At 37.8% G+C, this 25190-nt stretch overlaps 2 protein-coding genes across 3 annotated transcripts; one reads left to right on the top strand and one right to left on the bottom strand.

Annotated features, from left to right (window-relative positions):
- Window positions 1-227: 227 nt before the first annotated feature.
- cpox (coproporphyrinogen oxidase) lies at window positions 228-9208 on the bottom strand. The gene is made up of 7 exons (XM_030133183.1): window positions 8474-9208; window positions 6803-6946; window positions 6599-6709; window positions 6362-6503; window positions 2580-2798; window positions 1179-1283; window positions 228-1073 (listed from the first exon to the last, which is right to left on the bottom strand). Exons 1-7 carry the CDS (start codon window positions 9042-9044, stop codon window positions 989-991), a joined length of 1377 nt encoding a protein of 458 aa, XP_029989043.1. The 5' UTR covers window positions 9045-9208; the 3' UTR covers window positions 228-988.
- Window positions 9209-13980: 4772 nt separating this feature from the next.
- On the top strand, window positions 13981-22866 carry ccdc181 (coiled-coil domain containing 181). 2 transcript variants are annotated; one of them, XM_030133182.1, is made up of 6 exons: window positions 13981-14186; window positions 15677-15790; window positions 17660-18643; window positions 19083-19229; window positions 20495-20652; window positions 20742-22866. In XM_030133182.1, exons 2-6 carry the CDS (start codon window positions 15686-15688, stop codon window positions 20911-20913), a joined length of 1566 nt encoding a protein of 521 aa, XP_029989042.1. In that variant the 5' UTR covers window positions 13981-14186; window positions 15677-15685; the 3' UTR covers window positions 20914-22866. The 2 variants fall into 2 exon arrangements, with proteins under 2 accessions (XP_029989042.1, XP_029989041.1); XM_030133181.1 differs by having other exon boundaries at window positions 13982-14195; window positions 15680-15790.
- Window positions 22867-25190: the final 2324 nt, after the last annotated feature.

Genomic DNA, 25190 nt, shown 5'->3' on the forward strand with positions numbered 1-25190 from the left:
GCAACGTAGTGAGGAAAAAAAGCTGAAGGAGAAAAATAGTCTTATTACCTAATTCTGTTATAACAGTTATCTTCTAAAAACACATAAACACACCTGAATCCATGCAAAACTTTACAGGAATGTTCTAGAGGCACAAACTTCCTTTCTGCTATGTGTCATCAATAGCCCAGAGTTTAGTCTCTCAGACTGAACTAAGTGCTATGTGAAAACACAGAAACAGGAGAAACCTGAGTAACCACAGACACTTTGTTTTTATCTTGCTCCTCCCACACACGCTGCATGACGCTGTTATTGGCTGGAAATCCAGAAACATTCTAAACACAGCAGAACAAGAGTAGGAAACAGGGCAGGGTAAATACACCAGCACAGACTGACAGGCTCAGAAGTAAGTTATAGTATAAGTTTATATAGCGTTTTAAAGAAAATACATCACACTTTGCCCTTACATAAAACAAAAATGCATGACATCTGTACGTAGCCTACTCATCACATAATGCCATGCTGTGAACTGAATTAAAAGTTAATCAGAAGTTTACATGAACACTGCGCTCCTCTGACAGATAAAAAAACTACAGCAGTTATAGCAATTACACAGCCAACAGATGATGCATATGTCCACTAGTAGATTTTACCAAGATTTATTTAAATTGTGTTGCACTTTGTTAAATGCCAATTTCCTGGACAAGTGGGAGGCATTAAGACACAAGGAGAGGAGTCAAGGAGGTAAAAGTTGGGAAATGACAAGAAGGGTTTGTACCATTATTATTATTATTATTATTACCATTAGCAGTAATGCAGTTCAACTGTGACTAAGTGGTTCTGAGACTGATTTGACAAAACTAAGTAATACTGGAACAGAATGAAAACCTTCATTGATATTATTCCTGTAAATATAGCGGTAGCTGAAATTGATCTTGTTCATCTCACATCATTATTAAAAGACTAAAGCAGTTCAGTGTTTGCCCATCTTGACATGTAAACAGTCAGGTCACACCCATTCCCTAGGGTTTCGTAAAACCTCCAGCATGGTGGCCTCCTGGGTACCTTTGGCAGGTTCATGCATGTACTCCCACCTGAGGATGAAGAGGGTGAGTCCTGTTACTAGGCAACCAGGCAGTCAGCACATCACTGTTGAACAAGAGCCGAGGTAGCGGTGTTTCAGACAGATGTTATCTTACCTGGCGGTGAGAGGGAGGGACATGAGAATGCTCTCAATTCTGGAGCCGGGAGTTGCCAAGCCGAACTTCACCCCCCTGTCGTACACCAGATTAAACTCAACGTACCTACAAGACCAGCACAGAACAGCATCAGGGTCTGAGACAGGGTCTACATTGACTTCTGCATGGTTCTAGTTGTAAAGGAAATTTAATAAAAACATCACTAATACACATGTTAATTAGTTAGAAAATGAAATCTTCAGTCATTTTCATCGCTAATTTCTACATCATGTACATTTCAGTAACAGTCTTTACATGGTTTAGTTATTCATGCCACAACTGTCAAGTGCAAGTTTCCTTTACTATGCCTAAAAAGCAAATAAAAATATAATTTCTATTGATGTGTTCCAGTCTTCAATCCCAGTCTTCTTCATAAAGCAAACTGTACATAAATTCCTGTTAGGCCTATACTACACTAGTATCATAACATGACAATTCTATTGTTAATCAGAAGAGGTTAAATAGAAATTAATCATAAAATAAAAATGTCATTATTGTGACAGCCCAGTGTATAGGGTGTTTCACACATAAAGCTATTGTAGCTCAAAGGAACAGATAAATGCTAAAAAGTCTTCAATTAATAGATTGTTCAAGTGCCAGGCAGTTAGTTAAATGTATGTAAACAGCTGAAAGCGTACTGATGATATTTGTTAACAGTTCAATTTGTATGACAAATATTTTATGTACACACAGTTTCACATAATTAGTGAATTAGTGTTCAGTAAAGCGGTAGTTAAAATGATTCCCCTTGTTTTCAAGCATTGCTGTTAGCAGTTGTACAAATAATGTGCTTATAATGGTCGAGGAAACCCAGCAAACAATTAATCACAGGCCTAACACTGTCAGTAACGTTTATTCGAGGTTGTTTTAGTCTCATTTGGTGCTCCCTCGTCATTCATATAAAATTGTCCAATCAGTGGCTGAGTTTCTGGGTTGTTATTCTGCCACATGCTGTCCCTACTGCTAGGATGGATGGCGCTGCCAAGACCTGCTCAGAATCTGGATCACACTAGCTGGAGTGAAGTGTTCTGGCTGAAACATTTAAATAAAATAATTTAAGCACTTTACTCTCCTTGCTCTAAACTTCCTGTGTCAGACTCTAAATGTTTTCAGTGCAGGATCATCTAAGATGAGCTGCAAGTTTGTGTATAAATCTTGATCTGGTTTCATTTAAAGCTGATCTAGGATCCAGTGCGGCTGCAACACTCTCCACGATCAAAGATGACCTGTTAAATATTCAGGGTTCAACAAAGTCTTCCACGACTGAATTAAAAATTAGCAAAAATGATTCATTCAAAATCTGCTTGAACATATAACAATGCATTTCCAGAACTTCTGTAACTCAAACGTCTAATAACTTACCTTCCTCGTCGTACCTGCTGCCAATCTTTCTCCTTAGGTGTGAACGGGTCGTCCAGGTGTTTATATACAATAGGCAGGTAACAGGGAACTACAGTTTTGGCACAGCTCTTGACAAAACTGAAAGCCTCCTCCTGACTGGGTGAATCCAGGTCGTCAAAGAAGATTCCTCCTATACCCCGAGTCTCCCCTCTGTGGCGGATGTAGAAATAGCGGTCACACCTATAGATGACAGGAGGGAAACATTCTGCAGTGAAAAGAACTATTTAAGCTGCAGGCTATAGATCATCATTAAATCATAAATTACTTTCATTGAAGAAAAAAAAAAAAAAAAAAAAAAAAGGTCAGTTTCAAAGACTGTGAACACCTGTGAGCTCTGAGCTGCTGATTCATAAGATCTGGGACTATTTTTTAGACATGACGTGAGCTGCTCATGGTGAAAATCTCTGCTGAGACTCAAAATGACATCATACTGGTGATATTTCACATAACTGACACCTTTCACAAGAGTTTCAATGTCTAGACCAGTGATTTTCAACCAAAAGTGGGTTGCAAACCCGTTTTCAGTGGGTCGGGCTCCTTTGTCTGGGCAAAAAATAATGCTAAGAAACAAATCCTGTGCTTTATTTTTTTAATGGAGCTGAGCACAGTCAAATTCACACTCCTCAACAGTAGGTGGCAGTAATGTGCTGTAATGCTGATTAACACCAGGCATTTCACAGCATAAAAGAAGAACTAAAAGTTTCTATTCATATCATGGCAAAACTCAGGTGTAACAATGACTACATCAGATATGGACCAAAACCATTGAGGACCAAAACCTCAGTGTGTTTAATACTTCAATAAGTGACTGAATGCACTTTCAATTTTTAAATGATTGCCCTTTTTAGTTTTGGTTAATATGTATCAAATTTAGTATTAAAGGGAATATGTCTATATTTAACATCACTACCTGTTGGTCAGTTTGGTTCATCATTACTTGTCTTCTATGTTGGCATACTGTGATATTCTGTATTATCTCAGGTTCAAAACACACCATTTTTTTCCATTAAATAAATTTGAGATCACGGGTTGTCATTGAGGAGTGACAGTGGGTCCTGAAGCTTGACCAGTCTAGACAACATCTGAATATGTCAACCTCTCTGCTGCTTGAAGGTAAATGGAAAAAAAAAAAAAATCACATGACTACTTAAATTCTTCACTTTTCTTTGAAACTAAATGTCAGATGAAATTAAATCTTATTGATAGGATAACAGTAGCAGATCTGCCATCGTAATGCTGCCACTGTAAACAAACAAATATGCAACGAGTAGCAGTGCAGAGAGCCAGCCTCCATGACTGCATTAATGGGTTTACAATGAAGAAAATGCAATACAAAATGAGCTGTTTTCACTGAACACACATTTGTAGAAGCTGGTTCAATTTGAAATGTTTTAGCTTTGATAAATGGTAAAAATGGTAAATGGACTGCACTTGTATAGCGCATTTTCTACACCTTAATGGTGCCCAAAGCACTTTACAAAGTCTCACATTCACGCACACACTCATACACCAGTGGGCAGCTGCTGCCATGCAGGGCGCTGCCAGGCCCTGCTGGGAGCAATTTAGGGTTCAGTGTCTTGCCCAAGGACACTTCGACATGTGAACAGTCAGAGCAAGGATTCGAATCACCGACCCTTCGGTCATTGGACGACCAGCTCTACCAATTGAGCTACGGCCACCCCAGTTTAATTCTCTCTTGTCTGAACTTTTGAGGGTTTCAGTCCTGTTCCATCATCAGTGTGTGTTAATCCATATGTAAAATGCTTCATCTTGTCTACAATCTCAGATCTATGGTGTCCACAAATGAGCTCGAGATGATCGTTCACGCTTTCGTATCTTCTCGCTTAGACTACTGCAACAGCCTGTTTACATGCTTAAACAAGAAGGAGCTGGCCCGTCTACAGTTTGTCCAGAACTCTGCTGCCAGGCTCCTGACCCGCACAAACAGGAGAACCCACATCACTCCCATCCTTAAATCTCTCCACTGGCTCCCTGTTCTATATCGTCTTCATTTCAAAATTCTTGTGCTAACTTTCCGGGCCCTACATGGCCAGGCCCCTGCATACATTGCTTCCCTGATCCAGCCCTACAGCTCGACTCGTAGCTTGAGGTCTTCAGGACAGTACCTGCTGATGGTTCCACGGACCTGTTTTAGCACACGCGGTGACAGGTCTTTTAAAGCTGTGGCACCACGTCTATGGAATGACCTGCCTCTACACCTACGGTCCATGGACTCTGTAGAGAGCTTTAAGAAACACCTCAAAACCCTCCTGTTCAAAAAGGCTTTTTAGTCTCCCACCTGACCCAGGACCACCACAGACTGATTACACTCTATGTATTCATCATAACGTACTCCATGTGTCATCCCCCCCCCCAGTCTCTCTATATCTCTATCGCTCTCTCTTTTCTCCTCCTTTACTCTCTCTCTCTCTCTTTAACCCCAACTGGTCAAGGCAGACAGCCATCCTTCAGGAGTCTGGGTCTGCTCGAGGTTTCTGCCCGTTAAAGGGAAGTTTTTCCTCGCCACTGTCACCAATCACAAGTGTTTGCCCCTGAAGGATTCTGTTGGGTCTCTGTAAACTTAATTTGATTCTGATTTGAATTGATAAAGCACTTTGTGACTCTGTCTGTGAAAAGTGCTCTATAAATAAAATTTACTTTACTTTACTTTACAATCAACAATGCAAACTTAGCCTGTCTCCTTTCAATCAAATGTAGGTGTTACCACAGCAACAGCTAGACTACTGCATGTCTTTAAAAGTCTGTTATCATATATACAGGTATATACTTTTGGGTGATGACCCACTATTTGATGAAGCTGAATGCAAAGAACAGAACAAAAATAGTACATATTCATCTCTTTAACTCAAAAGTTCTACTTTCCCCATACATACAATTATGTACACCAAAGTTAGGTGAAATCTAAATATAAGATTTTAATAGAAGTATAAACACTGAACACAGTTTTGAAGTCGACCTCAGATAATGACAAAACTTAACTTATATCTGTGTAGGTTCTCATTTGCCCAGGTCATTGTTCTTCTTGGTAGTTCTTCTCGGTTCAACTGGATTAAACTGGTTTCGCTCTTTTGAAAATGTTTCGTCTCTCATCCAAGAGACTTCTTCAGTTCATTTTCAAAAGAGCTAAACCAGTCCAGTTGAACCGAGAAGAACTACCAAGAAGAATGATGACCTGATAAAAGCAAATATGATAAAACACACCCATCCTTTTCATATAACCTATGGGTATTGACTGGCTAACGTCACAAGTTAACGGTTTTTCTCCAACTGCAAAGACTTCAGGCAGAGACTTCCTCTTATCATCACCTCACAGTGAGGATACACCCACCGTAACCCACACACTCACACACACTACACAGAAATAAGGCAGGTGGATTAAATACTGTACATGATTTTAAATTGTTTGCTGACCTCGACCAGATCTTGCACTTTAAAAAAATTGCCGGTGACCTAAACTACATTGTACATTAAAAATTTTGTGAACCCCTTGTTAATTTTTTGCTTTATTACTAAATTATTGCCTGTTTTTTTAATTTAAAAAATAAAATAATTCACCAATCTTTTAACCTGTTTTTCATTATGCTATGGTATGTGCTGCTTGACCTCTTGGCCAGGTTACCCTTGTAAAAGATCAATGGAATTTTATCTGGTTAAATAAAGGTTAAATAAAATTTTAAAAACAAAACAAAAACATGTATAGGTCATCTTCATTCAGACTGTACCATTTTTTGAAGTCAGGGTAGTACTGTGAGTGGTGCTTGTCACAGGCTTCCTTTAGGGTGTTGTGGAAGTGAAATGCATCTTCCTCGTTGACATAAATTGGCGTTAGGTCAGTGCCACCACCAAACCACCACTGCTTAGAGCCTGGACACAAAGACAAGGGTTATCATTCATTAAAGTACACAATAGTGTAACTGACACCAAGACACAGCTCCTCACGCCACTCACTGGCCACTCACCATCTTCCTCTTCAATCTCAAAGTATCTGTAGTTGAAGTGCACTGTGGGGATATGGGGGTTCTTCGGGTGGATGACAGAGCTCACACCCATGGCAACAAAAGGTAGTTTTCCTAGAGGAAAAACCTCAGAGCATGAATTTAACTTCAACTATGGCATTCATGTTCAAGGACAGCGCACACATACACCACATTAACAGAACACACCGTCTTTGCCTTTGAGGACTTTTCCTCTGCTCCTCATCTGTCGAGCCGCCTCCTCCGTCAGGTTCCCGAACACCACCGATACGTTGACCCCCGCCTTCTCAAACACCTTCCCATCCTGCATCACACAGCTGATTCCTCCACCACCTGACATACGCAGGCAAAAATACACTTCACTGACAGAGTGAACACGGTTCAGTCTGGGGCTGTTTTTACCCAACAAATATATTTACAATTAGAAAGCAATACCTTGATTTATTAGCGCTGGTAGGATATTTTATAAAATCGGTTTCAGCAGAGGTTTAACTATAATTGTGGCCAATGACTAATACAATATTAGATTTCTAAACAGGAAATACTGACTTTTGAAAAAAAAAAAAAAAAAAAGTTCAAAAGAAAAAAATCACTACCTATACCTTCCATAAAATACTATTTAGGGATGCATTACTTAGATTTTTATTCAATGTCAAAATTTTGGTGTGTGGTGAGAGAGGTTGTCAGCTCAGTAATTACCTATCGTTGCTGTATCTGCCTTGAAGAATTACTTTATCTGTTTGGATGTAATTTTATGTTCACAATATTTGCTCCTAAATTTAAAGGCACCACTGACTACATGAAGATGACAATAGATACTCAAACTGAGCATTTGACTAAATGGTTTAGATTATTCTTATTAATGTTATATGTTCTTCACTCTTATCGACAAATTGCACTTTAGAAATGAGTGGAAACAAACTGTTCTACTGTGTAAGAGTAAATTCACATATTATTAACATCTATTTTTGCTGGCTTTAACTCTAATTTGATGCTGTGAAAAAAAAAGGTGAAAACAGCTCATCTTTTATGTCACCCTGCTTCTGTGTTTTCATAGACATGCAGTTCACTTCTGTACAGCACATGTTTATACATTCATAGTGACTCCTGGGTTCAGTCCACTTTAGGAAACAACTGTACATTTATTTACACTGGTACTTGCAATTATAATGTAAGACACTGTTGCAGTAATAGCCTACATAAGGGCCAAAATGATTGCAATGCTTATTTTTGAATATGGAATCGTGTTAAAATGGGTCTCATTAGTTAAATACAATTTCAAAATGAGATAAATTCATTCCTTCACACCAATTTAACCTCACAGATCAAAAAGTCTAGTGGTGCAACCAAATATTTAGTCAATATACACAGACTTCCCAACTATTAATTCTGAGTTAAGTTAAGCATCCTATGGTTCATCTACAGTGAATAACATATTGTCTGGAATTGGACTTATCTGGAATTTCCCCTTCTGGGACTAATAAAGGCATATCTTATTTTATTTGGTGTCTGCACCGCCTTTTCAATGAATACTGCTGTTTTTTTTTTTAAATCCAACTGTCCAGGAATTTGGCGCCTTAAGCATCTGATTTTACATGCAAAGACAGAATAATTATACAAATTTATGAATGAAATCCTGCATTCTTACCCGTCTCTCTACCCGTTTATTAGTTTAAAAGGAATTTATGATAAATAACTGAACACTGTTTATGTCAAACACAAGGAAGTGTTTTAGTTAAAAGACTGTATTAAGTGAACGTCGTAAATTAATCTAAAACAGAAAACACCCCATGCGGTGACATCTGGGTTACAGATTGATAAGACAACCTTGTGTTTTGTAATTTATAGTCCAATCCTCACCTTCCTTTCTGTTCCACCGGTCCACCTTAAACGTCCCCCCGTCCACCTCTTGCAGGGCTCTGCAGAACTCGGCCTGTGTCTCCATGACCAGCATCTCCATCCTGGTCCGCATCTCCCCTTTGCTCTCTTGCAGCGCGCTGATGTCGGTCACCGGAGGAGACATGAACGTCCTGCACCTCTCCAGGATGTCCCCCTCCTCCTCCTGCTCCTTCTCCACCGGTGACACTCTCGTTGCCATCTCCGCACGCTGGAAGTGTCCGGCATTGGCTACCAGCCCCGCTACGGCCACCGCTGCCGCCGTCACCGCCGCGGCTCCGCTGAAGACCGCGGTTCCTCTTCTGCTTCGGCCGGACGCGGATTTGCCTGCGGTCCCATGGGACATGAACCGCACGCCCGTACCTCTGGAAAACCATCTTGATCCCGGAAGCGAAGTGAGCGGCGGGCTGTGAGTGGAGGAGAACGGCGAATGAGGCTCCCGTGCTCTAGCAAGACCCTTTAACTGTGCGGCGAGACATCGCTTTGCCGTTGTCTGCGCTGCTTTGTTTACTGAACAGAAGACGACGGCAGCCATTTACAGTAAAATACTTGCTCTTTCTTCAATGGGTAACGAGCGTTGAAGGTTGATAAGCCTTTATCAACTGCTCCAAACATTATCAGAAGTTGCGTACGTGCTACACTCGTGCTGGTGCGAGGGGGCGTGTGTTTTCGGCGGTCACAGATGCATCATGGGAAATGAAGTTCGTTATCATCTCAGGCCTCTTCCTGTAAAAGTACCGAAAGCATAGAGAAAACGCCATCACCCAAAGTGCACTGCGCATAGAATATAAACGATTTTTTAAAACAACTTACGGGAATGAAAAGGGAAAATAACACAAATAAGGAAAGCTTCTTTAATTCTTTGGGTGCTATTAACGGTATTAGTTATGCAAATACAGAATTCTGTGATACTCCCATCATTGTGACAGATATTGAAGACTGAAATTTAACTGACATCTGAATTATTTAAATTATTTTCTAAGGATATATCATGCTTCTTCCATAAAGTACAGTGTATAGACAATGGAAAGCTCCCTCCTTCCATGTTAATCACGTTAATCCCCAAACAACAAAAGAACACGTTACTATTAGATAATTGGAGGCCTATTTCACTCCTTAATAATGACTAAAATCACTGCTATGTGCTTAGCAAAAAAAATTTTTAAATATTCCCTCAGTGACATAATTGATGAAACACAGCCTGGTTTCATGACTGACAGACATGTAACAAACAACATAAGGTTGGTACTTGACATTTTGGATTATTCAGAGTTAATTACAGACGAAAGTTTAATTTTTTTTGGGGGGGGGGACTTTCAAAAATTCCTACCATTCCGACATTTTATCAAAAATGTCCTAAGTCCTCTTCCCTTTGGCTTCCTGGTGGGTTCCCCCAAGGGCTTTGGCCCTTTTCAAAGCCACATTAGAGACAAAATATTGCAACATGTACATTCCATCTGAATTTGCCACCATTAGTGTGGCAGGAAACACTAACACTTCTTTCATTCATTTTCTGGACACGCTTTATCCTCAATATGGTCACTTGGAGCCTATCCCAGCTACTTACAGGCGAAGGTGGGGTTCACCCTGGACATTTCGCCACTTCATCACAGGGCTGACATATAGACAAACAATCACCCACACTGGTGTTGGAATTGAACCCAGGACCTTCTTGCTGTGAGGCACGAGTGCTATCCACTGCACCACCGTATCGCCCATCACTAACGCTACATTACAGTCCATTGTCACGGAGCTACAAGTATTGCAACGGGACATTCATTCATTTATTTTCTGAACCCGCTTTATCCTCACTAGGGTCACGGGGGTCACTTGGAGCCTATTCCAGCTACTTACGGGCGAAGGCGGGGTACACCCTGGACATGTCGCCTGTGCATCGCAGGGCTGACATATAGAGACAAACAATCACTCTCACATTCACACCTATGGGTGATTTAGATTAACCCATTAACCTATCAGTGCTTGTGTTTGGATGGTGGGAGGAAGCCGGAGTACCCGGAGAGAACCCATGCAGACACGGGGAGAACATACAAACTCTACGTCGACTGGAATCGAACCCAGGACCTTCTTGCTGTGAGGCACGAGTGCTATCCACTGCACCACTGTGTCGCTCGCAACGGGACATATACATGTAAATTGCAAAGTCATGTGAAACTACTGTTTGTTATTTTTGACATGACTATATGGATAATACATTGTGTAAAGAGTTCTGTTTAATGTGTCTTATTGAATGGAAGTTGTTTGTGGTCAATAGGTGTTACGAGAAGAGAACCTAGCCGAACATTTGGAAGAACCCACATTAACAGCTTAATTCCATGAAATATGCATTTTTGACCATTTGGGTGACCTTTGACCTGTAAATTGACCTTGACACTACACCTTTTGTAGTGCAAAGCACTCTTAACACATGACATGTCTCACAAAAAAACATTTAAGGGCCCAGCATGAGCTTGTTGCTACATTGTACTTTGTCAAAAGTGAAGAAGGTTTGAAAGCCAAAAAACCCATGTTTTCAGGGTTGAAAAGTAATTTTCCGGGTAGGGGGGCGTTTTTGGGCTTGATTTGAAATTTTTTCACATTTTTGTATTCCCAAAACATGGGAGCATTAGAAAATCTGGGCTAAAGTTGAATTTGAAAATTTTCCTGCATCAAACTTTTCCTGGATCAAACTGGTCTTGAAAAATTCCAACTCAGTCTAGAACTTTATTACTGCCCATACGTTTAACTTGCTAGGAGGACTGAATTTTCTGCTTAGATGTAACTACAACATCTCTAAATTACCCATGAAACTATATAATTTTCATATCCAACTTCTTTTATTCTGGTCAGTGATGTACACACACAATTTCTCTCCCCACACATTATTTGGAACAATCAAGATATTAGATTCAAAAACAAGTCCCTATATATTAAGAGATGGGCTGATAACAATGTTTTATCAGTCAGCTCTTAAATGACAGTGGTCAATTATTTACCTATAAGGAATTTCTTTCAGTCTATGTCAAACCTGCTACTGCGAGAGAATACTATTATTTGATGCAATACCAGATGGTGCTAGAAGGTTACTGTTCTCTGCTCCTAAAAGGGAAAAACTGTAACATCGCAAAATTGAATCCTGATGACACATACAGTATATTGGTAATGCTTGTCCCTTATTAAGTGATAAAGTTACTAATAGATGAATTAGATCTATTCTATAAAGAGATATTGTTTCCAAACCTGGAGCATTTTTCTATTGGAATAATTTATATAACAATATAGACTGGAAAAACATATGGATCTTAGCAAGAAAATGTATCATTACAAATAAGAGAAGAGAGGTTACCTTTAAAATACTCCATAAGTGCTATCCAGTCAAAACCAATCTCATAAAATGTAAAATAAATGTAGACACTCTTTTCTCTTTTTGTGGCAACACAGAGGAAACAGTACCTCACTTATTTTTTGACTGCACTCTCACTCACATATTTTGGATTGATCTTAATAATTTTTTGAATACCAAAACTGACTCTTCACTTAAATTAAATATCAAACATGTACTTTTTTTTTTCTCTAAAAATGAAAAAAATAAGCTTACATAAGATATATGTAATCAACCTGCTCTTAATTATAGCCAAATTCCATATTCACCATTCCAAATTTGCTGAACAATAACCAAACTTTTTTTTTTTTTTTTTTTAAAGATGTACTGCTATCTTATTTAGGAAGGATTGAGCAAAGTTTAGATCCCAAAGCAATCAAAACAAAGAGTCTGTGTGAAAAGTATAATGTTGCCTGAACTCTAATTAACCTTGAGCTTTTTTTTTTATGTCATTTTTGATTCTTTGTTGTATCTTTCTTGTGATATCAATGTTATGATTGCATTCCATCCTGAAATGTTTGTATACTCATGTATATATTTTGTCAATAAAAAATATAAATAAGAAACTGTAGATTAAATTAAACACATAAATATATAAATAAACAGTCTCACCTTCATTACATGGCATGAAGGAGCAAGTATGAGCACGGTATATAGTTATACTTGGTCCAGATAGGCATCCAGATTTGTCAGAAATTATCTTTTGTGCTTAATATCCTTGCCACCATTACCAGGTTAACATTTTTTATTATTTTTTTTTTAAATAGCAGCCGAATTTTTATAGCTTATTTTTTTATTAAACGGGATCCAACTCAATTAAGTTGCTCAGACTTGTGGGAAAAATGATGGAAGATTATGAAATACTGACGATTAACATCCTTTTTCTGTTTTATTATTTAAGAGTTGAACAGTATTTGTTATTTTGTTTAGTCCCTCACATGCTGAAGGTCTAATGTGTAAACTGCTAAGTGTGGTATTTAAATTAGAGACATTACTGTATATTAAGTTTCAACATATAAAGACTAAAATCATCTACTGATGATTTTACTGATGATCTACTGATGCTTAATACCTGTTGATCCACTAATCTAATCAATACAAATAACTAGTGTAAAATACAGTTTGTCATCTTTTCATGGTCATCAGATATGACCCATTTGGACGTTCAGAAGCTCTGTAGTAACTGTGGAAACACCGTAATCTTCTACAACAGTGATTCACCACCAAAACCCATCGAGTTGGGTCAGTGACAGTGAATGGACACACTTGTTTTGATATTCAGTTGATGAAGTTTGTTGAAAAAGTCACTTTTCCCTCATTTTGGACTGAATTTACCCTGACCTTTTTCATGATCACTAGGCTAAATGAAATGTAAGAAAATACCCGAGTTTCACTGAAAAAAAAAACCCCACACAAAATACAGAGGATAATATAAAAATGGTGATAATCACAAAAGACCCAGGACACGTTGGAGAGACTATGTCTCTCGGCTGGCCTGGGAACGCCTCGGGGTCCCCCCGGAAGAGCTAGAGGAGGTGTCTGGGGACAGGGAAGTCTGGGCATCCCTGGTTAGACTGTTACCCCCGCGACCCGGCCCCGGATAAGCGGTGGATAATGGATGGATGGATGGATGGATGATAATCACTTGGGAAAGACACACACACACACACACACACACACACCCACACACACACACACACACACACACACACACACACACACACACACACACACAAGTGACAAAAATAGTATTTAAGGGTTAAGGTAAAAAAAAAACAAAAAAAACTCAGACATACTTTTTGTGCTTCAGTTGCCTTGTTGAGATGATCTCTGTTCAGTTCTACCAACTGCACCTATATGACTTCATTAAAGATTTCTAAAACGTTATTTGTAAGTAATATATTTTAAATTCATACACGTTGACACATCTGTTATTGCTGAAAGTTTCCATCGAACAGGACGACTGTTCTAGAAGGTACTGACTAATCCACTTGCCTATGTTTGCTGATGGTGCTTTTATTAGTTGTGACTATGGAACCGTGGCTGTGAGCGACTTCAGCGCCTTGTGCATGTGTCATTACTGCGCACGCGCAAGTAGTAAAGCGTGTTGTGGGTCTCTATGGCGACGGGGTCTATTAAAGCTTGCAGGACTGTAAAGGGACTTGAAGTGGATTATGTGCACAGGTGCTGCTGCTCAGACAGCCACGCACTAAATGTGGGGCAGTTACATGGACTGAGATTCATCACAGAACCAGACCGGATGTGTCACAGTTTCATCGTTTTTAACGACGAAAGAACCAGCCGCTGGTGAGTTTGACACAAAATTTCCCTTCTATTTTAATCGAAATAGCTAATTTTTTTTGTTAATATTTCCTTTAAATCAGCTCTAACAGCTCAACTAGTTAATCATGTTTCTGTACATTGTATTTTTACAGACAGCTGATGATAGGTGTACTATATAATAGACAAGATTACAGTGTTATGATCAAGAGTGTCTTGAGGCAGTAACATCATTTGGTTAGTCACAGCAAGCTTCATAATAGCAACAGTAAACAAAAAGTAATGTTCCACACGGGACCATAAGGCATTTAACACATTAAAAACAGAACAGCTTCCATTTGCAGTGTTGACTTCTGTCCAGTAGGTGTCTCTATCACCAGTAGTGGGTCTATTTGACAGGTCATTGCCCTCTGGAAGGTGCACTTAACCTCTCTGTTGTTTTTCATTGTCATTACCAACCCAAAACAATGGGTAGCGTACTAATCCAACATTCAAATGTATGTCAAACAATGTAACACATGACAAATCATATGTTTATGGTAAAGGCTCATCTAGGTGCTATTTAGACTGTCCTGTTACTTGTAACCCAATAGTATGTACAGCGTGTTTGTGGAGACCCTCAGTCATTCATGTTACTGGATATCTTTCACTATGGCTTGTCTCATTTACTATCAAACCACTCTCAGTTGTGTTAACCTGTATGGGCATCTGTTGATGATACCAGTTGTCAAAATTTAATATGTGTGATGATACTGTAGGTTGGCCTCTCAGTAGACTGACAGTAGAATATAATATGCATAAAGGTTTAGGGCATAAACATTTTTGGAAGGTGGCAAAACTTCTTTTAAAACAACTCTTTGTTTTGATGGTAATTGTTGTAAAGTTTTAAATTTTGCAGCCAGATACAGATACTATTGATACTATCAAGGCTACAGACCTTGTTAAAAGTGTGACTTGCTGATGTGAAGATCTGACAGTATCTATGGATGGCAACATTTAGAATTTATACTGAGTTATAACTGGTGATTTTATTTCCACCATGTGATGAAGGAGCAAGTCTGGTGATGAACCATACTTGCATGGCATAATATGTGCTAAAAGAAGGAGGTTCACTATTAAATTTTATTTGCAAAAAAAAATATATATATATATTAGAATTAATTAGGATAATAAATCATGTCTTTGATATTGTCTGTGACTTTACTGGAATGTACACATGATATGATATTATCAGCAGTATGTTTTTGTCAGTGTCTTTATTTTGAATTGATGAATGTATGATGTAGTTGATATGATTTATCAGAAATTTTTTCTTGAACCCTGGGAAGAATTACTGCTGTAATACTGTAACTAATGGGGAACTATGAAATGAAACAACCCAAACAATAATATTATAAATTGGTATATTTTTGGTTCCATGGCTATTGGATGATTTTAGACTGGCTTGGCACCAACTGTCTGAAGCCACTTTTTGAATTTTTGCCCAAATTGTGTCTCTGATCATCCAACAGTGGTCGATGATGAGTGAAATAGTGTCTACAAAGTCCTTGGAGGAATATGAGGATGACTTTGAGAAGGATCTGGACTGGCTGATCAGTGAGGAGGGACGCCGTGAGGACCAGGTATGTCAACACTGTGCCAAATGCAAAATTTGTGTAAAACTATAAATGTGTTTGTGAAACTGGTCTTTTGGTTGGTATTGACCATAGCAACAAACCAGTTGAGTCTGACAGGGATTGAGTAGCCCTCAAACAAAGGCTTCATCTCGTAACATCAGAGGATACTTGGCTGAATGTGTGAATGTACATTTTATATAGAGTATAGTGGAAACTGTGGGGAATCAGTGATGTTAAATAGTTGTATTTACTGGATCTGAACAGTAATATTTGCACTGATTTATTATTGGGTTTATGGGGCTTTTGTCACTTTTAGGGTCATAGTTAGAATTCTTTAAGTCACTGGGCTATGGGAGTCACATGGTATGAAACAGAACAATTGTGGCTACAGTTGTGGTAAATATAGTGAACTGGTTGTAAATAGTCTTAGAATAACAACCAGTAACATAACAAAACACATAACAGTTTTAAAGGAAACACTTAAAAAATACAAATAAATATTATGTTAAAGAGCCTCTCTCCTCTGTAGTGATGGCATTAATGACTCTAAGTCTGTGAATTAGTGTAAAACTTAGTGTAAACTAAGGAATGAATATAAAATTTAAATAGTTATATACTACATACTGTACATTTATGGTATGAGGAACTAATATGCCTCTAAAGAAGGTATGGGTTTGTGTTCTTTCATACATGTCATCCCAGTGGAAAAGAGTGGGAATTTTTTCAGTGTTCTCTACATTTACTCGATTTGCAAAGAAAAGTCACAGCACCTGAATTCTATCCACTATTCTTAAAATGTTTTGATTAGATTTGCATATTGCTAGCCTCATAGCTTAAATGCCTAAGTCATACACTATGTGGACCAGACTATTGGGACATGTTGAATTCAGTTGTGTCTTTTCTAACAGGGGTCTGGGAAACAAAACATAATGACAAATGTCATAATATAGTTTTATGATAAATATCATTCGTTTGGTTGGTTAGTTTGGTTTAAATTGTTGTCTTTGCTTCCAAAATGCCTCAGAGATGGGTTTTACTTCATTTCTGTCAACAGTGATTAAAAAAAATGTTATCCATGACTATGACTTCAAATATTCTTCCTCTAAATTTCTACAATATTTTTCATCCTCTGACTGCAGATAATACTTTTCTGCCGGGAAGAAAAATCTCCCATTAAACTTTAAGGAAGTATTGATGTTAATAAACTATATGGACATAAATATTGGGTCATATCATGTCTACAGCTGTAAGATGTCCTGTTCATGATGATTGAAATATAAACATTAGTATTAATAATCAATATGATATTTATCACAATATAAAACTATATTATGACATTTGTCATTGTTTTGTATCCCAGACCCCTAGAAGAAAAGAAACACCTGAATTCAATGTGTCCACATACTTTTGTCCATTTATGAATGAGTTAGGCAGTCATGCTATGAGGCTGACGATATGTTTATTTAATGTGCATTGCAGCCATATAAGTAGTGGATCATCAGACTCTCCTGTTTTTAAAGTTCTATATTTTTGATATTTTTTCCTTGAATTCCCTGACTGCTCTATTTTATCCAAGCCAAACTGGAGCAGTGCTCTACTTACTGTCGACATAGTGTTTCATGGGCCCCTGACCCTGCTCTGTGAAAGTGTGACAGGGAGTAGTGTTGAGTTACATCAACTGGCACACCTCCGTATTTGCATGTGATACCTGCTCTGTTGACATAAAGTAACATACTTTCACTGTGCCACGGCTCGCTGCAATATTGATGAACTCACTTACAGGTGTCTGTTATCACACCACGATGCCTGTTACCTGTTGAGTATGGGTGCTGCTTATTTCCACTAATGAAGGCTTTTCTATTGTTTCATCTGCAGGGTCCAAACTATGAAGATATAGAGGCAGAAATTGACAAAGAACTGGCACAGGATGAGAAGCAGAAAGATAAGAAAAAGGAGAGGAGAGGCAGCAAAAGTGATGAGCAGAAGGAGGATGAGGAGAGGTGGCCCTCACCTATGGAGCCGCTGGAATATGACTCTGACAGAGACAGCCCAAACAGTAAAGCCTCACCTATAATCCCACCTCCACCAGGGACAGACCAGCAGACAGATGAGGAGAAGAAGTACATACTGGAGAAGATCCAGCGGGCTAATCGGGAGCTACTGGACCAGGAGGCTCCAGATACAACACGGCGCAGACGGTTGCATTTCAAAGAGACGCTGGTTGACCTGGTCGTTCCTCCTCTGCAATTTGAGAAAGACGCTGCATCCAACAGTGAGCAGGTGGAGGTGGCAAAGAGCAGTAGCAGCAAGGACAAAACTAAGAAAGCCCAGGTTGAGAGAGAAGTATCAGGGAAACTGTCTGAGCTGAAACTGTCTCCACATGAGGACAGTGTCCAACTGTCAGGTGGAGGATTCAGTGATGGAGGTCCGGAGGGAAAGGAGGGCAGAGTCCTCGTAGAGAAGGACGGTAAGTTTGACCTGGTCAGCCTGAAAGAGGTGGAAAGTCAGGGGCTCCTCCCTCCGATATCAAACAGCCACGACAGCGCAGCATGTACCCAGGACCACACTGGGAGTTCCAGCAAGATCCACCATTCCTCCTCTTCTCCTTGCCACTCTGCCACCTTCTCCCCGGCCTCCCAGAGGAGCGGTGGTAAAGTCAGTGCCCCCAGGCCTCCGTCCCTGCCCAGGCCCAGGCCCAGCTCAGCCAGCCACAGTTTAAGAGGGAACCATTCGAGGAACGCCAAGAGACGGGTACAGTCGGCCACCGAGACACCCTCTCAGGCCACCTACACCCTGACCCCCCAGCAGAAAGAACTGCTGCAGAAGATCCAGGAGAGGAAGGAGAAGATGGCCAGAGAGGTCAGATAATAAGATAAGATAAGATAAGATAAGATAAGATAAGATAAGATAAGATAAGATAAGATAAGATAAGATAAGATAAGGTAAGGTAAGGTAAGGTAAGATATGACTTTATTGATCCCACCTTTGGGAAATTGCAATGTTCACAGCAGAAAAAATACTGAAATTGCAGAAAGACAGGTGGAAACATTCCAGAGTGAAAGAGAATATATAAAAGAGAAGCTTCTATTGATATTACTTGTTCTGTACATATATACATATTATTTACATATTTATAATATAGCTGTACATAATGTTGATATGGATATGATGGGGGGGTTACTATGAAAAGTTCATGTATTTTTTTTTTTAAGTTTTTTTTCTGTTTTTCTTAGTGTTGTGGATTTAGACATGATTCTTATCTTCTGTCTTTTTCTCTCTCCTCTTGTTTCTTTTTCAGGCAGAGCAGAGAAAACATGAGGAAGAAGAGCAGAAGAGACAAGAAAATGAGCTGGCCTTCAAGGCATGGCTGTTGAGGAAAAGAGACCAACTTCAGGAGGAGAGAAGGATCCACAGAGCCCAGGAAATGGAGAGGATGAGCTCTAAGGTTTGGCCAGTAGGGGGTGTATTTTCAACAAATATTAGCCATTTGATAGAAGTAACATGAGCTAATTCCAAAACCTAAATGAGAAGGAAATGGTCAAGTCATTATACAGACTCTATGGAGTCCATCATATCCTATGAGGAGGACATTTTTACGCACTTGGTAGCAGATATGTCAGCTTCCTGGGTAAATTGTTAGCTGTAGAAATGCAGCTATCGATTATTTTTGTAATCATTTAATCTATTGATTATTTCCTTTGATTCAATTAAATGATTATTTGAATAGGCAAAAAAAAGGTAAAAATGATGTGAGAAAATGACAAACAACTTGCCCATTTTTCCAGAACCGGCTGGAACAACAATCACAAAAAGTATAAAAGTATAAGTATATATAAAAAATATTTATATAGAAGTAACAACGATAACAACAGTATAAAAGTATATATAAAAATATCTATAGATATAAACAACAACAAACAAGTCCAATGACATCTACAAACAATAGGCACTGCAGTCTTCAACACATTTAGATCCAACTTACCAACAACTGAACATGGAACTAACATACAGCTGAAAAAAGTAAAATAAAGACTAATATGTGTAATGTTTGTGTGAAAACTTCAAAGTTTAAAGGAGTAAGTGATGGTTCCAATGTAGAAAAGTCAACAAATAGACATTTTTTGCTGTTTGGTCCTCAGCTCTTCTCAGCTACACTCCATCTTGTTTGTGTTGATCCTGGCATGTGCATCACAATAAGCATCCGTGTGAAACATAAGAGTGGAACCAGTGTTTAAAAGCAGTGAAATTAAGGAAATGAAGCTTTCATTCAGGAAAAATTATAATCGAATATATATATATATATATATATATATATATATATATATATATATATATATATATATATATATATATATATATATATATATATATACATATATATGTATATGTATATGTATATGTATATATATATATATATATTTTTAACAGATTCAAGCCAAGTAAATTAATTGTTTCAGCTCTACTTTTTTTCCACACTTGGTAGCAATTATGTCAGCTTCCTGGGTAAAATCATCAGCTGCAGAAAACCTATAGGCCTGGTATTACACTCCATATTTTAAGAAACAAACAGAAAAAGGTTTTATGCTTAGCAGCAGCAAACCTTTCACAGAGACATTCTCAGAAATACAAAGAAAAGCAAACAGCACTGGGGAGAGTTGAAATGTAATGGTGAAGTGATGCAGTACGGTCCATGTTTATGACCTCTGACAGAAGGACCCCAGTGACCCTGGGGGGGCGTTCAAACTGTGGCTACAGAGGAAACAGGAGCAGCAGCAGAAGGAGAAGCAGCTGGTGGAGCTGAAGAGGTTGGAGGAGGACAGCGGTTACCTCTTGCACAGCCCAGAGGAGTGTGAGCGCGCTTTCAAACTGTGAGTCCTGTTGTGGATTTACTTCACTTTGTCTGGTAACATTAGGGTGAGGGTCAAGGCCATGACCTCAGGCAGTGTGTGTTCCTCAGGTGGCTGAAGAGGAAACGGGCAGAGAAGCGAGCGGAACAGCAGGCAGCTCGAGAGCACTCCCGCAGGCTGGTGCTTGAGGAGCGGCGGGCGCGACGCATACGTGACCTCATGTGTACAGTCAATGAAGCCAAGGTCTTCAGGTTCAATGAACAGCTGGCGTACCGCTACTAGACACAACCACACAACCACATGGCCTTTGGATTCATAGACTTCACCAAAAGACCCACGATAAGAAGAAATAAACAAAGAAAAAGATTCCATTCTGATGCTCAACATCTCAGATGATTTCTTTAGACCAAAGACTAACAACATGATGTGTTGGTGCATAGTTTATTCTGTGTTCTCCTCTTTCATTTCTATTCAGTTCCCTGTTCATGTGATCTGTTTTTTCATCTTTTTTTCAGAGCTTTACCTCAGTCCATGTATCGATGTAGACGGGTATTTATAGAAACAGATATTTCCCCACCTCTGTTTTCAAATTTAACAGCACAAACACCAGATCATTTTCAGAAAAATTTTCATAGTTTCCGAAGAGCGCCGTCATGGGGTTAGGATGAACAAAGGTCACACAAATGATGGTCTTTTTTTTTTGTCACATACTGTGATGTTTGGGAACCCTAAAATTCAGTTTCCCCCTGTATACATACAGAAAAAGTTTTCCAAAATCGTCACTTTGCTGGAGTTTTCAGAGATCATTGTTAGCAGTGACGTAAACAGGAGTTTTTATGTGGATGAAAGAAGAGAAAATATTTGTTTTTCCAGATACATACTTTTTTCTGAATGAAACTGTTTTATTATTAATAGTCAAAACACATGACTAATATATGCTACTAACATTGTTGACTGATGAGCACCTCGGGATAAGGCAATAGCAAACGAAAACAAAAAATACACAGTTCAACAATACATAGTTAGAAAGGTAATAAAGTCTAGTTTACCTGTAGCCAAATGTACAACTGTAAGCATCACCCAAGTTTTCTATTGTTAACTAAAAAAAAACATATTATTATGAGTGAATGTTTTGTCCTCTTAGCTGTTACTTTACAATTAATGTCCTTAACTGTTAACAGGCAGAATAAGTTTGTTTAATGTTATCCATTAGCTTATGGTATGCTAATTGGTTACATGAAACAATTATTTTTACCTGTTCAGAGCAAATTTGACTGATTATTAGCTAAACTGTCCAATTGCAAGTGTTTGCCTGTTAGTCATTATCTTACCAGTACACAACAACTGTGTGTTTTTCGAGTTTTTAACACTGACTGAATGTAAACACATATTTTTACAAAGTGTTTATGGCTTTCACAGCAGTCAAGCTGAACACACAATGACTGAACATTTTCCATCTAAGACATGGAAAAGGCTGATCTTATTCTGGTTTTGTGTGAATTTGTTGGACTTGTGCACATTTGTGGGCTTTACAACAGACTGAGACACGAGGCCCTTTTTTTTTTATACAGTTAGTTGACATAGAGACAAAGATCCTCTCTCATAGAGATGGATGCTTCAAAGAAAACTCCATATTTTTGATCAGAATGATAAACGTTATGATAGAGGATGTTTTTAGAGATCCTTTCAAGACGGTGTTTGAAGGATTCTAAGGCTGAGGCTAAGGTCACAGTGGAAGATTCTGCAAAAACATTTAATTGGGTTTTACATGCTTGTAGTGGAAGATTAATTTTCAGCAGCCATGTTAACAGCTTATAACTAATTATCAATTGACTCAGAATAATGGGGAAAAAACCCTGAGTATTATGTGCATGTAAATCATCATCTATAGGTGTGTTAAATAAAGTATTGTTTTTTTTTTTTTTTTTTTTTTTTACTTTTAATACAGATTTATTTTGTAGCAATGCACTTTACTATGAATGTGGCTCTACACATACTGTTCCTATATGCCTTTTGATAGAGTTACATAGACTGAATTTGATCTAAGAATACTTGAACAGATTAACATTATATCTTTTTAAGATAATGTACTCTTGTTTGTTTGAAAGACATATAAATGTATGATATGGAATAGACAGAGCACAATTTCTGTTTTTCATACTCGAGGTATTTTTCAGTGATTATAAACATTATGTGCTGTTCAATGTCAATAATAAATAAAAACACACAAGTATAGATTTGGAATATTTTGAATTTATTTGCATGTACACATTTCATTATTAAATGTCACTTGAACAAAAGTGGCCAATTTCTCACACCAATTACACAACAAACCCTATAAAGACATGACATTTCTATTGGGATTTACAGTGCACGACTCTACCTATCTGTATCAACAACACAAATACAAAGAAATAAAATATGTATTCCTTGAAACAGGAACGATTGACATTTTTATGAAAAAAAGTCACCATATTAAATGCCGACAGTTACGACAGCAGCGGTCTATTATTAACAACCCATAAATAAAACATCAACACACACACACACACCGTGTCCTTCACGTCAGTGAACATGTAGATCAAAAACGAGAAGAAAATTCAACAAAGTAGTTTCAGGCACACACACACACACACACACACACACACACACACACACACACACACACACACGCACACACACACAGGGAATGACCATCAGAGGTATGACCATCAGATACAGCTTCACTGGAGTGAAAAAGGACAGGCTCGTTTTAACTGGTTCATCATTTTTATTTGTTTTTGTCTCATTGTTCAACTCTCATTTTCGTATTATGTCATTTTCATCTGGGTCTTCTGGCTTTGTCTTTTTGTTATTGTCTTATGTGTTGTTTTGTTGTTAATTAGGGCTGCAACAACTAGTCGACCAGTTGACAAATCTACTTTTGTTTAAGGAAAAATATTTATTTTATTCTTGATTGCAGCTCTTGAGTTTTTAGTTTGTTTAACTTTGCTGTAATTGTTATGCATAAAATGCACTTTTCTTTAAAGGGTAAAAAAGTATTTTATTGCTGCTGCAATATTTATTGAATATGGAATTGAATATTCAACAAATATTGTTTTGCAGTCTAACTGTTGTCATCAAATGTTCTTGTTAAAGGAAAGAAATGTATTTTATTGCTGCAATAAATAGAAATAAGGGCCATAGTTTGTTTGGGTTTTTTTGTTTTTTCAATTCATAATCTGACCAGTGGACTATTCGTTACAGTAGTCGATGACTAGTAGACTATTGAAATAGTCATTAGTTGCAGCCCTAATATTTATACTTTTATTGTCATTTTCATTTTCATTTTGCTTCAACCTGTTTTGTCTTGTTTCATCTTGTTTTAGCCTGTTACATATTCGTCTTTTTGTCTCATAATGTCTTGGTTCATTTTGCTATGTCTTGTTCAGTTTTTAACCCTCAAAAACCTAAAGCCACTGGAGACTAAAATCATCTAATAATCTAAAATGTTTAAAAACTTTTGAACCACTATTCCTATAAACAGACTGAAATAATTTAAAGAAAATGCAGTTTCTCATCTTTTCAGTGGAGTCAGCTCTGTCTTATTTGAATGTGGAGAAGTTCGATAGTGAACGTGGAAAACATGATTTTTTTGTAACAGTTTCATCTATAAAACTCATGTACTTTGACAAATGACAGCACTTGTAGACACTTTTTTATGTTCAGTTAATGATAGTATTTGCTGAAAAACTGTTTTTTGTTCAGTTTTCTGTGTTTTGATATAATAACCTTTGAATTTACTCTGAGCTTTTTTGAACATCTTCATGATCAGTGACTTAAATATAGGAAAATATCAGATTTTCACTGAAAAAATCAAAATGCAGATAATATTAAAATAAATAATGATAAATCAATTAGGAACGGTTAAATGTCAAGAAAAATTCATTTGGAAGTCGATAAAAATATTCTTAGGTCTTTAAGGGTTAAGGTTTTTGATGTCATTTTGCTCTGGTTACATCTTATTTCATCTTGTTTTATCATTATCAGTGTTTGTGTTGTTCATTTTCTATGTTGTCTATGTGCATTTGTTTTTGCCTTGTTAAATCTTTGTGTTTTCTTTCTGTTGTTCAATCCATTTAGGGTGAAATCAGTCAGGGCTGACTTGGTTTGGAAAATGTGCAAAGGTATTTGTGTTCAGGTGTAAGGAGTAAAGGTAAGACGTAAAGAAAAGTAAAGTAAAAAGTAGAAAGTACAAAGAAAATAAATACCAAAGTGAAGAAGAAATAATGCTACTAAAGCACAATAACAAAGTATTGATAATTTGTTACTCTCCATCTCTGATGATCATTCGTTTTAAATATTCAGCATATTAGAACATATCTATGACCTAATTCTTTAAATGAGTGCTAATTAAAACATAGATACGCATAATTCAACAGTGCACTGCCTACATTGATATGACTGGCATAAAAAACAAAGAGTAACAATGTAGGTAATAAATGAGATTACGTTGTATGATATGTAACAGTACCATCTGCAAACACTGAATCTAATATTATTTTTGAACGTACTGACCA

The sequence above is a fragment of the Sphaeramia orbicularis genome, chromosome 4 (genome assembly GCF_902148855.1).
Source record: "Sphaeramia orbicularis chromosome 4, fSphaOr1.1, whole genome shotgun sequence".
NCBI classification, from domain to species: domain Eukaryota; kingdom Metazoa; phylum Chordata; class Actinopteri; order Kurtiformes; family Apogonidae; genus Sphaeramia; species Sphaeramia orbicularis.

Excerpts from the sequence above, each read along its gene's own strand:
- cpox (XM_030133183.1), bottom strand. The coding sequence starts at position 9,044 with ATGGCTGCCGTCGTCTTCTGTTCAGTAAACAAAGCAGCGCAGACAACG. Across the intron at positions 2,799-6,361 it reads TACCCTGACTTCAAAAAATG|GTGTGACCGCTATTTCTACA; the intron begins GTACAGTCTGAA and ends TGTCATCTATAG. Across the intron at positions 1,284-2,579 it reads CAGCAGGTACGACGAGGAAG|GTACGTTGAGTTTAATCTGG; the intron begins GTAAGTTATTAG and ends CTGGTCTTGTAG.
- ccdc181 (XM_030133182.1), top strand. The coding sequence starts at position 15,686 with ATGATGAGTGAAATAGTGTCTACAAAGTCCTTGGAGGAATATGAGGAT. Across the intron at positions 18,644-19,082 it reads AGGAGAAGATGGCCAGAGAG|GCAGAGCAGAGAAAACATGA; the intron begins GTCAGATAATAA and ends TTTCTTTTTCAG. Across the intron at positions 19,230-20,494 it reads TGGAGAGGATGAGCTCTAAG|AAGGACCCCAGTGACCCTGG; the intron begins GTTTGGCCAGTA and ends GACCTCTGACAG.